The sequence below is a fragment of the Symphalangus syndactylus genome, chromosome 1 (assembly GCF_028878055.3).
Source record: "Symphalangus syndactylus isolate Jambi chromosome 1, NHGRI_mSymSyn1-v2.1_pri, whole genome shotgun sequence".
NCBI classification, from domain to species: domain Eukaryota; kingdom Metazoa; phylum Chordata; class Mammalia; order Primates; family Hylobatidae; genus Symphalangus; species Symphalangus syndactylus.
Window position 1 is genome coordinate 40,092,532 of NC_072423.2, and position 14,728 is coordinate 40,107,259.

The following is a 14,728-nucleotide window of genomic DNA, read 5'->3' on the forward strand; positions in this document are numbered from 1 at the left end:
GTTGTGAGGGTATGGAAGTGGTGCAGCATTGACTTAGAGCTCCACCACTGTTTCCTGGATGATTTTGAGTAAGGTATCTCTTTCAACATAAACTGGAAGTAAAAATGCACACCCTAAAGGGTTACTGTAAAACTCAGTGAAAGAACACACACCAAAAAAGTGCCCACTGTGAGTTGAACAGCGAGAGCACACGGACACAGGGAGAGGAACATCACACACTGAGGCCTGTCAGGGGGTGAGGGGTTAGGATAGGGATAGCCTTAGGAGAAATACCTAATGTAGATGATGGGTTGATGGGTGCAGCAAACCACCATGGCACGTGTATACGTATGTAACAAAACTTCACGTTCTGCACGTGTACCCCAGAACTTAAAGTGTAATAAAAAAAATTTTTAAAAAAGATAAAAAGAAAATATTGTGTATATATACACCATGGAATATTACTCAGCCATAAAAAGGAATGAAATAATGTCTTATACAACAATTTAGATGGAGCTGGAGCCCATTATTCTAAGTGAAGTAACTCAGGAATGCAGAAACCAAATACTGAATGTTCTCACTCATAAGAGAGAGCTAAGCTATAAGGATGCAAAAATATACAAAATGATATAATGGACTGTGGGGACTCATTGCGGGAAGTTTGGGAAGGGGATGACGGATAAAAGACATCATTGGGTACAGAGTACACTGCTCAGGAGATGGTGCACCAAAATCTCAGAATTCACTACTAACTCACCCATGTAACCAAAAACCACCTGTACCCCAAAAGCTATTGAAATAAAAAATTGTTAAAAATGCCCACTGTGCAAAGGTGGCCAGTGGATGGTAATTGCACAGTCTAAATTTGGTGGAAGTTCAGAAATTTGGTAATTTTGAAGAGGGATTAAAGGTTTGGGTCTGACTAGGCTTGAAAGGCCTCAGGTCCAGCCAGTCATGCTGGGGTCATCCGATCCACAGGAATGACCCTCCTGAAGTCCTCCAAGACAAACAGCGATAAGTTTGAGAGGGACAGCATTGAAATCTTCACGGTGGAGACGTTGGATCTGGGAGACCTGTGGAAAGTCCGGCTTGGCCATGACAACACAGGTGTGGCTTCCCTCCCCTCTGTTCCCTGCTAAGACTTTAAGGACCATGGACAGGTACTTTTGGGCATCTGGGAAAGATTCTGGAAATTTGAATGCCATCTGTCTTCTGTAATGACACACCTTCCTCAATCCCTTTAGCCCAGTAGAGCCCAGAGAGTCCTCAGCTGCACACAGAGTTTCTGGCCTAATTAGTCTAGAGCTGTACCTGGACACTGGTGATTTTTAAAGCCTTTATCAACCCCAGTGTCGGTAATTTTAATGCACAGCCAGATATGAAAATCTCCGATCTAACTCAGTAGTTCTTTGAGTGTGCAACAGAATCACCTGGGGGGTTATTAACTCACAGATTTCTTGGCTCCACCCCCAGAGCCTTTGATTCAATTGCATCATTCCTATCATTGGGTAAGATTATAAAGCTTTTGTAAACACAGGCTCTTCCTGGCATCCCTGAGTTCTGTTTGAAGCCCCTTCTTCAAGGAAGGACAGCATCCTTGCTTACTTTCAGTGCCCTCCCACCTCAGCCTCCCCCTACTCTCCTGTCATCTCCTATTGATGCTCTTTTACTAGTTTCACTGACAGCAGCCTGGAGTGTGATCCAGCTTCAACATCTGGGTGCACATTTTAATGGGAGTCACTTTAGCAATGCTGCAAGCAAAAGGGATGTCATGTTAATGGTATCAGCCAGCCACCTAAGGAAGGATGTCAGGAGTCCCTGAAGTTAGCCACAGGAAATCATCTCTGCTCAGGTCCTTGATGGGTTCTGTGTCTCCTCTCTCTCTAGGCAAGGCCCCAGGCTGGTTTGTAGACTGGGTAGAGGTGGATGCCCCATCTCTTGGGAAGTGCATGACGTTTCCCTGTGGCCGCTGGCTGGCCAAAAATGAAGACGACGGGTCCATCATCAGAGACCTCTTCCATGCAGAGCTTCAGACGAGACTGTACACGCCATGTAGGAACCACATACGACAAGGCCAGCCCTTCTCTGGGGCCCCATCACCAGTTACCCCAATTCAGCCCCAGTTCCTCCTTCAGGATTGACTGTGGGCCAGGCCCACCTTGAAGATTTTGGTCTTTCATCCCTGTCCTGAATTTTCTGAGCTCTGTGGGGGCTGTGGGCAGAGTTCTGGATCCAGGAAATGAAAATATGAAATTTATTCTAAACTCCACTCCAAGCTAGCTGGTGACAACATATAGAGAGCCTAACCTCTCTAGGGTTCAGATTCCTCATCTGCAGCATAGAGGTAACAATGCAGGGTGATAGCAATATCCAAAAGGAAGAAAGATAAAGGTCTAACTGAGGAATCATTATCAACCCTGTCACCAATCCTTATTCCAGTCATTAACATGCCAAATAAGTCAGCAGTATAAGATTTTCTTGGGTGGTATACGTGACTGCCAGCCCCACAATGGCTTGAAAGGGCCCTCACTTGTGGGTTGAAGGGAAACACAGCCTGGACCCTGCCAGACCCAGAATTCAAAAAGAAGGTGAATGTAATTCCCTTTTCTAGCTAAGGGGAAGAAGGGAAGGGAGTAATTTAGTGAAGTTTTGACACTTCCTTTCCACTGTCATCATCAGAAAGAATGTATTAAATGTTTATAGACATGTAAGTACGTAGTACTATGTACTGGGAATCAAACTGAAATTAACTAAACTCTAAAAGTCTGTCTGAATTTGGTAAAATCTGAATAAAATCCAGAGCATATAATTTTTTCTAACTAAATAATAAACTGTACCACAAGATTTCCCCCAAACAACTCATACTTAATAGCATGTATCAGTGATGAACAATTTTTTGCCTAAAGCAATAAACTGAAATGAACAGATCATCAAAATATCTTCTGATCCAAAGTCTAAAATGAAGTGACATTTCTCTGGCTGGGCATGCCCAAAGCCAGCCCTGCATCCAGCCTCTATTCCCAGGAGTCACCTGCAGGCGAGGACAGACTCTGGCCTGAAAGATGTACATGGGATTGGCAGCAGCATTGGGTGGGACCCTTGAGGACAAACATATCCATTTCTCCCTACATGCCCTAGGACACGCCATGCCAAAAAAAAAAGATAAAGAGTTTGTATGGTTTGACTTTGAATATGTTCAGTTCCAGCCTGATATTAAAACTAACCTAAAGGGTGAGCTGTTCCTGCCCAGAAACTTCCAGGGGTTCTCCTACTGCTGGCCAGTCTCAGGAAAGCTCAGATTCTGTTGCCAGCTTTTCTGTTGAAGGCTTTCCAAGTCTTGGGTCAGGGAGAAACCCCAGAGGCTCAGAGGAAGGAACTGTATGCTGCAGAGATGACACCTCTGTTATTGGTTGAGCACCCGGTAGGGTCGAGGCTGCTTCCCTTCAACCTATAGGCGAGGGTCTTTTCAAGCCATTGTGGGGCGAGTGGTCACCTCCGTGGGCTGTCCCTTTCTGTTGCCTGTGGCTAAGCAGCAGTACTTATCTCTAGTTCACAGCAACAAGACTCCTAGAGGCTGACCATACAGGCTTTAAGGTCAGACAGGCCTGGGTTGGAGTTCAAGTTCTACCATGTGACTTTGGGCAAGTTACTTCACCTCTCTGAGCCTTGGTTTTCTCATCTGTAAAATGGAGTGTAATAATACCTACTCCCTCGGGTCATTGTGAGGGTTAAAGGAGATAAGGACCATAGCATGCTCAGTACAAAGTCTGACATGTAGGAAGTACTTAATAAGTGATAACTATTACTACTATTACTACTGCAAGTATCACTACTACAGCCCTACAGCAAAGTAACTATGATGATAAATGAAAGCAACATCTTCATCTGGAGAAGGTTAGGGCCACAAGAGAGAAGGAAGCTTCTACTGTGACTCCTTTCAAGGGCCAAGATTACAGGATAGAGTAGACATCCACTAGAACTGTTTCTCTCGGTTTTCAATATTCTTCTTTTTTTTCTTAATTTTTTTTTCAGTTACTGTGACCCAGAGTAAGTGTACACATTTATACGCGTATGCAAAAAATAAAAATGTCACAAAAATTGTACCCTCATTATATGTGATATACAGTGATATTTTTCTATTAGATGTTTTTCAATTCTACATATTTTTTAAAATACTGTTGACAACCCACTAAACTCGTTTCACAACTTGCTAATGAACTAACGTATAGTTACTATAGCAATACATTGTTTCAGGTGGTCTCAAACTTTAGTATAAAGTATGAGTTAAATATTTAGATCCCTAGACCCATCCTGCAGAGAAACTAAGGCAGGGCTTGCAAATCTGTATTTTTTTTTTTAAGAGAGAGTCTCACTCTGTTACCCAGGCTGGAATGCAGTGGCGTGATCTCAGCTTACTGCAACCTCCACCTCCCGGGTTCAAGCAATTCTCCTGCCTCAGCCTCCCAAGTAGCTGGGGCTACAGGTGCCTACCACCATGTCCAGCTAACTTTTATATTTTTAGTAGAGACAGGGTTTCACCATGTTGGCCGGGCTGGTCTCGAACTCCTGACCTCGAGTGATTGGCCTACCTTGGCCTCCCAAAGTGCTGAGATTACTGGCATGAGCCACCACACCTGGCCTGCAAATCTGTATTTTTAACAAGCATCCCCAAAAGTTTCTGAAGCAAAGGTTTTCCACCCATGCATAGAGACATACTGGTCTCTATTCACACTGGTGGCTGCCCACCAGGAAGCTGCTTGCTAACAGCACTGATTTGTCAACCCTCTTTCGAGGGGAGATAGTCCCTGGTGGGACCAAGTAAACCCTGGTGCAGCCCTCGCCTCCTGCTATCCCCTCCCCTATAAAAGACCTATGTAATATGATGGAACCTGAATAAGGGGCTGGGTGTGAGGTGGATGGGTTGGGGCAGGCAGGCCATCTGGGAGCAAGTGAGAGACTGGGAGCAGGGGATAGGGAGAAGAGTGAAAGAATGCTCACTACCGTAGACTGGCCGATCCAATCAGCAAGTTGCCCCCTGAAATCTAGTGCTCTTGTTTATGGAGTCTCTTCAGCCAAGCACCCTGTCGAGGGCACTTTACAGACAATGGACACTGAGGCTTAGATGTAACTTGCCCAGATTACACCAATGGTCAAGACAGAGCTGGGATTCCAGCCTGAGCTTGTCAAATTCCGAAGCCTATGCTTTCAACCAGTCTGCTACATGTGCTCTGGGATGTGAGAGGCTCACACACCCTGGTCTGAGGGGGTGAGGGTTTTCCGTGGGGGCTGGGCAGGACAGGACCCCACCTGCAGTTGCTAGGCAACCTTGTGAAGGTCCAGGTCCCTGGGCAGCAGCTCCCCAGTGCAAGGGTCCGGGCTAGTGGTGCTGGTGAAGAACTGGCTCTCACCATGTTTGTTTTCTGTTCTCTCATCCACTCTGGCTTTGCCCTCTGACCACTACCCTCAGTTGTTCCTTACGAGATCACCCTGTACACCAGTGATGTCTTTGCTGCTGGGACAGATGCCAACATCTTCATCATCATATATGGCTGCGATGCCGTGTGCACCCAGCAGAAGTATCTGTGCACCAACAAGAGAGAACAGAAGCAGTTCTTCGAGAGGAAGTCTGCCTCCCGCTTCATTGTAGAGGTACTTGGGCACAGCAGGCTGTCCAGGGATGGAGTAGGTCAGACAGAGGGAGAGGAGAAGCCCTACATTCAGGGCAGAACACATGCCCTTCATCCTGATGCACTGCTATTAGAGAGGAAGGTGGGCAGCTCATCCTACCTTCCTGGGCCTCAGTACATCCAAGCAACCAGGGGAATGGTGAAGCTAACCCTGCTCCTCCTGGACTGCTGTCAGAATCAAAGGCAATGATGAGAGACAGGACTTGGGAACACTAGAGGCATAAAGCCAACAGGCCTCTCTAGAGCTTCCAACAATAGACACTTACCCACAGGTGGAACATGGCTCCCAGACTTGCTGGTTGTGGGGTTCTGCTGATACTGCTAGCCAGGGAGAGGTGGAAATCCCACCACCAGTGGTCATGGGCTAGGGTCTCCTGCTCAGCTCTCAAGCTATGGTCAAACAATTTAATAGAGAAGAGCATTCTGTATGTTCCATGGCTTCCCATCAGGTCTTGACAATGGGGCTGCTGTTGTTCAGTGTTTACTGTGCATGCAGGTCATAGCACCTTGGAATCCATATACTTCAATTTAGTGCATACACACTGTGCCTGCCCAGTGTGCTCAGCTGTGCACTAGGTTGGGTGGGAGACACAAGAGAAGGGGAGAGCTCAGATCCTGCCTGAGAGGGGCTTACGGTCAAGTTGGGGACCCCAGTCCTGCCAACAAAGGTAATGAGAGAGTCTGGTGATGGTCATTGGCAGGGACCCTGTGGGTCAGAGGGCACTGTCATAGGCTAACTCACTTAATTATCATAAAAACTCTGTGCTGTAATTGTCCCTATGTAAATATGTGGAAACTAAGGCACAGAGTAAACCTCTTCCCTAAAACCACACAGCTAGGATATAGTGGGAGCAGGATTGAAACCCAGGAAGACTGGCTCTGGAATATGCACTCTTAGCTACTGCAGTAGACAAGCAAATGGACTGAGCTTACTATCACTGTTTAGAGACCGGAGAAGGCTCCTTGGAAGAGGTGGCTTTGAGTTGGATCTGAAAGCGGGCATTAGCAGGGACAAGGAGGAAAGGCGTTCCTAGCAAAGGGAACAGCATGGCCAACAGCTCAGAGGTGGAAATAAGCGTGTGGCTTGAGGTTTGACTAGAAGCCATGGGAGGAGTGTGATGTGACTTGGATGGACGGCAGTAATGAAGCAAGACTTAGAGGGGTAGTGCAGGAGACCCTGAAGGAGAAAAGCCAGGAGCCTCAGAAGGCTGGGCCCTCCAGGCAGTGGGATCTTTGGAGATGTGCCCCTTATTTTCTGATAGGAAACAAAGCCCAGGGCACCTTCCTTCTTCCTGGGCCAGTCTCTATCCCAGGGGACGCCCTGCTCTCTTCCCACCTTCTCTGGAGCAGTCAGCACTTGTGGGAAGGTCTGTCACCTTTGCTGAGTCTTTTAACGAGAAAATTTAAGGGTGATTCATTAATCCACACAAAGCTAACGTCTCATCCACCCAAAATGTCATGGTGTGTGAGTCATCCAGGCCTGATGCCGTCAGCGGCTGAGGCTGTGATCACACCTCGGGCATGACTTCCGGGGAGTTTTTATCAATGAAGTCCCTGCTAATAGACAGCTATAATTTGCCAGTAATTTTGTTGCTTTTTTTTTTTCTTTTCAAATCTCTCTGTATTTGGGGGGAGTGTGAGAGCTGGGAAACAAATGAAAGGGCTTTGACTCCTGGCCTCTGTCTCTCTGCCCACCTGTGTCCCTCTCTCTGCACTTCCGTTTTTTGATTGATTTTCAGGTAGGAGGTAAAACGCTGAATTGCAGAGTCCATAACCCTGGATCTGACTGTGGCTCAGCCACTAACTCAGGATGAAGCTGCTTCCTCTCTCTGTGGCCTCCTCCTAAGAAAAGGGGTTGACCAGGAAAAGAACAATAATAGCTAAGAGTTATTGAGAACATCCAAGGGCCAGCACAGTTCTAAGGACCTGATGTGTATCAACTCATTTAATCTTCATAACATTTCCAAGACATAGGTAGTATGATCATTCCATTTTACAGATGAGGAAATAAAGTGCAGAAAGGTTAAGCAGACTTACTTAAGGTGTCTTAAAACAGCAGAACTGGGATCTAGACTCAAGCAGTTCAGTTCCAGAGCCTTCTCTGCCTAATTCTTTCACCTTCCAGAATACTAGGGTCCCTTCTGATGCTGATGTCCTCTGAGTCTTTCTCTGAGGCCCACCAACCATAAGTAGCTGTCCCCTAAAAGCCACATTGCTCTCTGAGGGGTTAGAACTGAGAAGGCCACCAGGCGTGGTGGCTCACGCCTGTAATCCCAGCACTTTGGGAGGCCGAGGTGGGTGGATCACCTGAGGTCAGGAGTTCGAGACCAGCCTGGCCAACATGGTGAAACCCTGTCTCTGCTAAAAATACAAAATTTAGCTGGGCATGGTGGCAGGCGCCTGTAATCCCAGCTACTCCAGGGGCTGAGGCAGGAGAATTGCTTGAACCTGGGAGGTGGAGGTTGCTGTGAGCTGAGTTTGCGCCACTGCACTCCAGCCTGGGCGACAACTGCGAAACTCCATCTCAAAAACAACAACAACAACAAAACGGAGGTGGCCATCCTGTCCCATGCAACTTAGTGCTTAGAGGGTTAAGGTCACAGAAGCCAGAGATTCTCCTCTGCATCCCATACCTGGAGGCTCCAGGTGGGAGAGAGAAGATGTTGTAGCTGCCCCATCCCCCGCCCAGTTCAGGGGCTCACCTGGCACACATGTATCAGCTTCTTTTTTCAAGGGACTTTCATGCACACCATCGTGGTTAAGGCTCACCACTGCATTATGAGAAGGCCTGGCTGATTTTATCATACTCATTTTGCAGCTAAGGAAATACTCTTTTGTCCTTGCAACCAATGCTTATTGAGTACCTAGGTCATAGGCATTGTTCTAGGTTTTCAGGATACAGTGCAGCACAAAATGGTGCCTGCCTTGTGGTTCTCAGTGGTGAAAGAGATGGCAGGTGTCACACAAATAAATGAAAACTTACAAATATGAGAAGTACTCCAAGGCAGGGCTCCACTATGCAACAAGAGCCTGTCATGAAGAAAATTAACTTTCTTGGGGAGGTTAAGGGCTTTCCTGAGGAAGTGATCATTGAGTTGAGACCTGGATTACGAGATTGAGCAGGTGTGGGGTTAGGTAAAGAAGAGGAAGGCAGAGAGGCAAGCAAAGCATGTGCAAAGGCCCCGTGGCAAGGAATGTGGAGTTCGAGGGACTGGCATTTCTATGTGGGAGCACAGAAATGGAGTGGCTGGAAGGTGGGGGACTCTTAGGGGCCCGGGGCCTTGAATAAGTCAACTTGGCAAGACAGGAGCATGGCACAGCCAGAACTCATCTTCTGCTACCCAGTTCAGTTCTCACACAGGGGATGAGTTGCTACAACAGTGAGCAGTGGCAGATGGGGAGCTGGGCTCCACGCTGAAGAGGGGTCCCCCTCCCAGAGAAGGTTGATTAAACCAAGTTCTGGAGTCAAGACTGACTTTAAGAGAGGGGACATAAGGCATGAGCGTGGCATGTGTGTCAAGGACAATGGGAGCTGACCTGGCTGGACAGTGGAGACGTATCAGGAGGAAGTGCAAAGGGACTCAAGATGGATGCCCTGGGGAAGCAGGATGTTGCCGAGGCCATACTTTCCTGGATCTTTCAGCTAACATCTGGTGCCTTATCTCTTTTCCAAAGTTAGAAGATGTGGGAGAAGTCATTGAAAAAATTCGGATTGGCCATAATAACACGGGCATGAATCCTGGGTGGCACTGCTCTCACGTGGACATCCGCAGGCTCCTCCCGGATAAAGACGTGAGTTTTTGACTGGTCTGTCCTGCTGTTTCTTTTGTCCCTTTCCAGAGCAGGTTCAAGGCAAATTCCCTGTAAGGACCTGCTGGCTAGATCAGCCTTATTGAGATAAAAATCTCATAATGAAAATTCACCCAGTTCACTCAGAGTGCAGAAACAAGCTCTGGTCCCAAGCAGAATTTTCTAGAACCTGGTTTAGTGGTCAAGGAGGAGGGTCTGGGCATGTCTCTCCTCCCCACCTCTAAGGCCATATTACTAGTGATTGACCAGAGTGCCCTTCCTGTAACTCAAGGTCAACTCACATAGAAAATCCACCCCAGACAACTTTAAAAACATTCTGAAGCCACAAAAGTATAAACATAGGAGATAGATCTCAGCCATAGCTATGGATATGAATGAAGAGGGAGCAATTTTTTTTTTTTTTTTTTTTGAGATGGAGTCTTGCTCCATCACCCAGGCTGGAGTGCAATGGTGCTCCGCCTTCTGGGTTCAAGCAATTCTCCCGCTTCAGCCTCCCAAGTAGCTAGTTCTACAGGCACACGCCACAACGCCTGACTAATTTTTATATTTTGTTAGTAGAGATGGGGTTTCACCATGTTGGCCAAGCTGGTCTTGAAATCCTGACATCAGGTAATCCACCCGCCTTGGCCTCTCAAAGTGCTGAGATTACAGGCATAAGCCACCATGCCCAGCCAGAGGGAGCAATTTTTAAATACAGAGCACCCCCCTCCTCTTACCCACTGAATCTGAGTCTCCAGGATGGAGTTCAGATACCTATTTTTAAGTGACCCTGGGAACCCCAGCCTTTCAGAGCCAAACTCTGATGTGGCTGTGCAAGTCTTTAAGACTGATCTACTGAAATTGGGGCAAGGGGCTCTCCTGTGGCTTTTATATTATTTATGGGGCCCCATGATCCTTGTCCTTGGTCTCCATGAGTATTGAGATGCTGAAGAATCCCTGAAGTTGGCAGCTTTCACATTAAGGGCTAATTTTCCTTTTTCTGCCTCAACCCAGGGTGCAGAGACCTTGACTTTCCCATGTGATCGGTGGCTTGCCACCTCCGAGGATGACAAAAAGACCATTCGAGAACTGGTTCCGTATGACATCTTCACTGAGAAATATATGAAAGATGGGTCCTTACGGCAAGTCTACAAGGAAGTAGAAGAGCCTCTGGACAGTAAGTGTGGTGTGGACACCCTCCAGGACCCCTGGTCCTCCCGAGCACATGCCCTGTGCCAGGCTGAGCCTCTTCACCCAGGAGGAGGGTCTGTTGTTACCTCCACTCTGTAGAGAGGGCCACTGAGGCTCACAGAGGTTGCATAATCTGCCTAAGTGCACACAGCTAATAGATGGCTGAGCTAGTCTTCAAAGTCTCAGCTGTCTCACTCCAAGGTTTGCGCTAAAATTCTTCCCTGGTCTGACATTGAGATGATACATCCAGATAAGGGGAATCTTGTTCCTGGTTTATCCTCGTCCCTGTTTTCTCCCTGCTATTCATTTATTTGCTGCCAATCACTGGCTTTCGCCTCTCTGCTCTTGCTGGACTCAGCTGTCTCAACTTAGTATGAATCAAGAAACCTTCTTGATTTATATGTAACTGGAACCGTTGTGTATTTGTTCTCAGTAGTTTGGCATGGCTCTAGAATGTCCAAGGTCCTGAGTTTCTTTTCTGGATGGGCTGGTTAACGTGTCCATTCTTCATCAACGTGGTTTTCTCTGAAGGATTTGCATCAAACTGGCCACCCATTTCTTGTACTTCCTCCTCCTTTGCTTTTGGTGATACCACCATATTCTAGTTCTCTTCCTACCTCTCTGAAGTGTTTAGAGTGCTGGTTTCTTTTCTCATGCTAGATAGTATTCCTCAAGGCTCAGTCCTCAGCCTTCTCTTCTCCTCTCTTTCTACATTGTGTATGTGTACACACACACACACACACACACACACACCTTTTCTCAGAACACGTGGACAGAGTCATACCTCTGTTTTGACCAGTAATGGCATCGTCCATGTCAATCCCCATGTTATTCATGAGCCATTCAGCTCTGAATTATCTTGAGCTATTTCACAGTCAAATTCATTTGCAAAAAACAGTCTTTCTACCCCTGATGATAGAAAAGGAATACAGTAGATCTCTCTAGCAGGGCAGCCTACACAGATCAAAGAAGCTCCAAGAGCTTGAAAATCCACCTTAAATTTGTTGTGTTGTCTTCTTGGAAAAACTGGAGTAAAATTTAAAATTCTGGGCCCCTTATGGAGACAGGAAGACAGGTCTTTCTGCCCACCAAGTGGATAAGACACCCAAAAGACAAAAGGCAAACACCATCTTCCTTTTTTGTCACTGGAAATAAAACAGCTATAGCTCTACCTTTCCTTTAACCTGAGTTGTCGCCCAGAAATAAAAATGAGTGTTGCCTCAATAGTGTGACTCCCCTACTCCTATCCTTTTCTCCACATAGTCTTTGCTATTAAATCTGGGGATAACTTCCTTCTCAACTTGGACTCCGGAGGATGCCCTGGAAAGCTGTCCCAGGAGAGCACTTGGGCTGTTCTGTGTGGATAACACACCACAAAACTCACTCTGAGCTCGGTGATGTTTCTAGGGAAACATCTCTCCACGGATGCGCCGGGTGGCCTGGGTGGGACGGGGAGGGAGGAGGATCCAGAAATAGCTGGCTCTGACTGCACTACCGCATTGCTCAGCACCCAGAAGCTGAATCAGTTTTCCTAATTCCCAGAGGACTGGAGAAAGCAGCAGATGAAGGGGGAGTGAGGGGGCCATTTCATCCCAGCCCCTGGGGACACAGCATCCTGCTCTGGGACACAGGCTCTTAGAAAAGGTGTCCCTATAGGCCCATGACACTTGTGATTAGCTCACATATGGAGTAGGCCCAAATGCACAGCTAGAAAATGGATGGGGGGGGGAAATGAGGGGGAGGACCGTCGACTCTCGTGTCTAAACTATGACAAGTTTCCTAATGTCACCGCAGGTCAGTATTAGCAAGACAAGCTTAGGTAACATTTAGACAATAAAGAGAGGATTTTCTTTATTAATGTACTGTGTGAAATGCTGACAGGTTTCTGCACTGAGCTGAGTGGGGCAGGGTGGGGTGGGAGCAAGTGTGCCTGGTCCCTGGTTTCTGCCCCTGGCGGTGTCTTTGACCAGCCTCTTCAGGTCAACTCTCACAATGCACCCAGGAACTTTGGAGGGTAGTGGCTTGGGCAGGGCCACTGAGACAAGGAAGGTGGTTGGGGAGAAGGTTTGGAAAAGGGACGGGGGTTGCAGGAGAGGGTAGAGTTTAGGTTTGAACATGTGAGTTTATGATTTTGGGGTCTGGTCAACGTGGAGACGCCCTCTAGGTAATAAGTGTGTGGATCCGAAGCAAAGGAAGGACCTGGGTTGGAGGCAAAGACTCAGAGAACTCAAGGAAGTGCAAGATGAGAGCTGAGAAATGCAGGTGGAACCTGGGAGGCCTTGGCATCCAAGGCATGGGTGGAAGATTAGGAAACCATAAAGCTACCCAAGAAGGAGTGTCCAGCCACACAGAAGGAGAGCAGGAGGGAATAATGCTACAGAACCCAGTGGAAAATAAGAAAATCATGGGAACCCTGCTGTGGGTGTGAATGTGTTCCACAGCCATGGGGACAAGCAACTCACATCACTTTACTTATCTAAATTTAATGAAATGTGGTTCTGAGCCCACTTGCAAGGGCTAATAAGAAAGCCCAACTCATTCACGGCAGGGAGGGGAATCCCCTTTTTGAGGGTCTTCTAGGAATCCTGAGGCTCACAGGAGAGGCCTGGCCCTTAGTCCAGGGTGAGTGCCACTCCCAGCTGTGCTCACTGTCACACAGTGTCACGACTGGCTCTCCACCAACACACAAGTATCATTTCTCTGGGTGGCCAGAAACACTCCTGCATGAATCTGGCTTTGTCAAAAGACCCTCTGTTCCATGCTTGAGGCCCCCTTCAAGCATCAAGTCCACAAAGAAGCCCAGCTGTCACTTCCCTATAGGGTCCCTGTGTGCAGGTAAGGGGTCCCTGTGGCCCACAATTACTCCCGAATCCTCACTCCCTCCCAGGACAAGGGAAGTTAACCTTCCTCCCACTTTGGCCACCTCTGACTTTCAGCTTCCATTTCTCACCTTGGGGATAATCCAGCCAAGTCCCCTCTTCCTTGGCCTGAAACTCAAAATCTCCAAAGACAGAGGATACAGAGAGGGGCCAACCAATTTTTAGCCTTCATAAAAATGCAAGACGAGTCTCCCTGCTAATGAGAAGGTTGGGAAAGGAGATCTTTTATTTTTCCTTAAATTAAAACAGCAGAACAAAAACAAGATACCATGCATTTTTATTTTTCGTAATAATTTTAATAATTGTGACACCAATATTTATTGAGCCTTCCCTATGGGCCATAGGAGACCAAGGAGAGGGCAGCAGTCACAGTGGCTTTGGTGAGGAGTTGACCTGGACCGCTGGGGCAGGGGAGGGTGGCAGTGGGTTGGAGAATAAATGAACATGAGGAAATGAACAGAGGGGAAACTGTTCTTTAAAAAATATTTTTTTGCTATGAACCACTTAGAAGGATCTGGTGTTGACACTGGTCACCCTCAAATGGGAAGGCATTTTATTGCCATGTATCATGGCAGGTAGATTTAGTGACCACAGTGTGGACACATCTCAGGTAGTTTCTGAGTCTTTCTCTGTGTACACTACAGACAGCTATATGGGCAGATAGATGGTTTGAGGGGTGCTAGAAAAAAGTTTATATTTTTGGGATCTCATAGAGCCTACCTGGGTCTAGATCAGATGAGCACACTTCCCACTGGAGAATCCACATGGATTTGAAGCTGAATATGCATAATTGAGCAAACAAAAGGAAGGCATTAACCCCTTGAAGTCTAGGCCAGAAGGTTAGCACCTCCTACAAATCCAGTTCCCCAAGACCTAAAGCGCTGTCACCCTTTTCTTCCCTTTGTCTGTCTGTCTGTCCCACCACCTGCCCAGTTGTGCTGTACTCGGTGCAGATCTTCACAGGGAACATTCCTGGGGCAGGGACGGATGCCAAGGTGTACATCACCATCTATGGAGACCTCGGGGACACTGGGGAGCGATACCTTGGCAAGTCAGAGAACCGGACCAACAAGTTTGAGAGAGGAACGGTATGAGGGGCACACGGAGTTTACCCTCCTTCCCTCCTCCCCTCCTCCCCAGGCCCAATGATCTAGGTGCCAGCTCTTCTTGGTTCCCAGGGACATCCAGGAACTCCATGGGGCA

At 47.4% G+C, this 14,728-nt stretch overlaps 1 protein-coding gene across 5 annotated transcripts in view; it reads left to right on the top strand.

Annotated features, from left to right (window-relative positions):
• The window catches only part of LOXHD1 (lipoxygenase homology PLAT domains 1), a 187,833-nt gene that overhangs the window by 113,972 nt on the left and 59,133 nt on the right, over window positions 1-14,728 (top strand). For 3 of the 5 annotated variants that reach the window (XM_055292404.2, XM_055292432.2, XM_055292425.2), the window contains 6 exons: window positions 958-1,086; window positions 1,867-2,031; window positions 5,447-5,628; window positions 9,342-9,458; window positions 10,470-10,632; window positions 14,459-14,613. In XM_055292404.2, coding sequence (XP_055148379.2) covers window positions 958-1,086; window positions 1,867-2,031; window positions 5,447-5,628; window positions 9,342-9,458; window positions 10,470-10,632; window positions 14,459-14,613 — 911 coding nt within the window. Of the gene's footprint in view, window positions 1-957; window positions 1,087-1,866; window positions 2,032-2,265; window positions 2,324-5,446; window positions 5,629-7,539; window positions 7,641-9,341; window positions 9,459-10,469; window positions 10,633-14,458; window positions 14,614-14,728 lie in introns of those variants that run through there. The other 2 variants (XM_063643965.1, XM_063643918.1) reach the window with 2 other exon arrangements.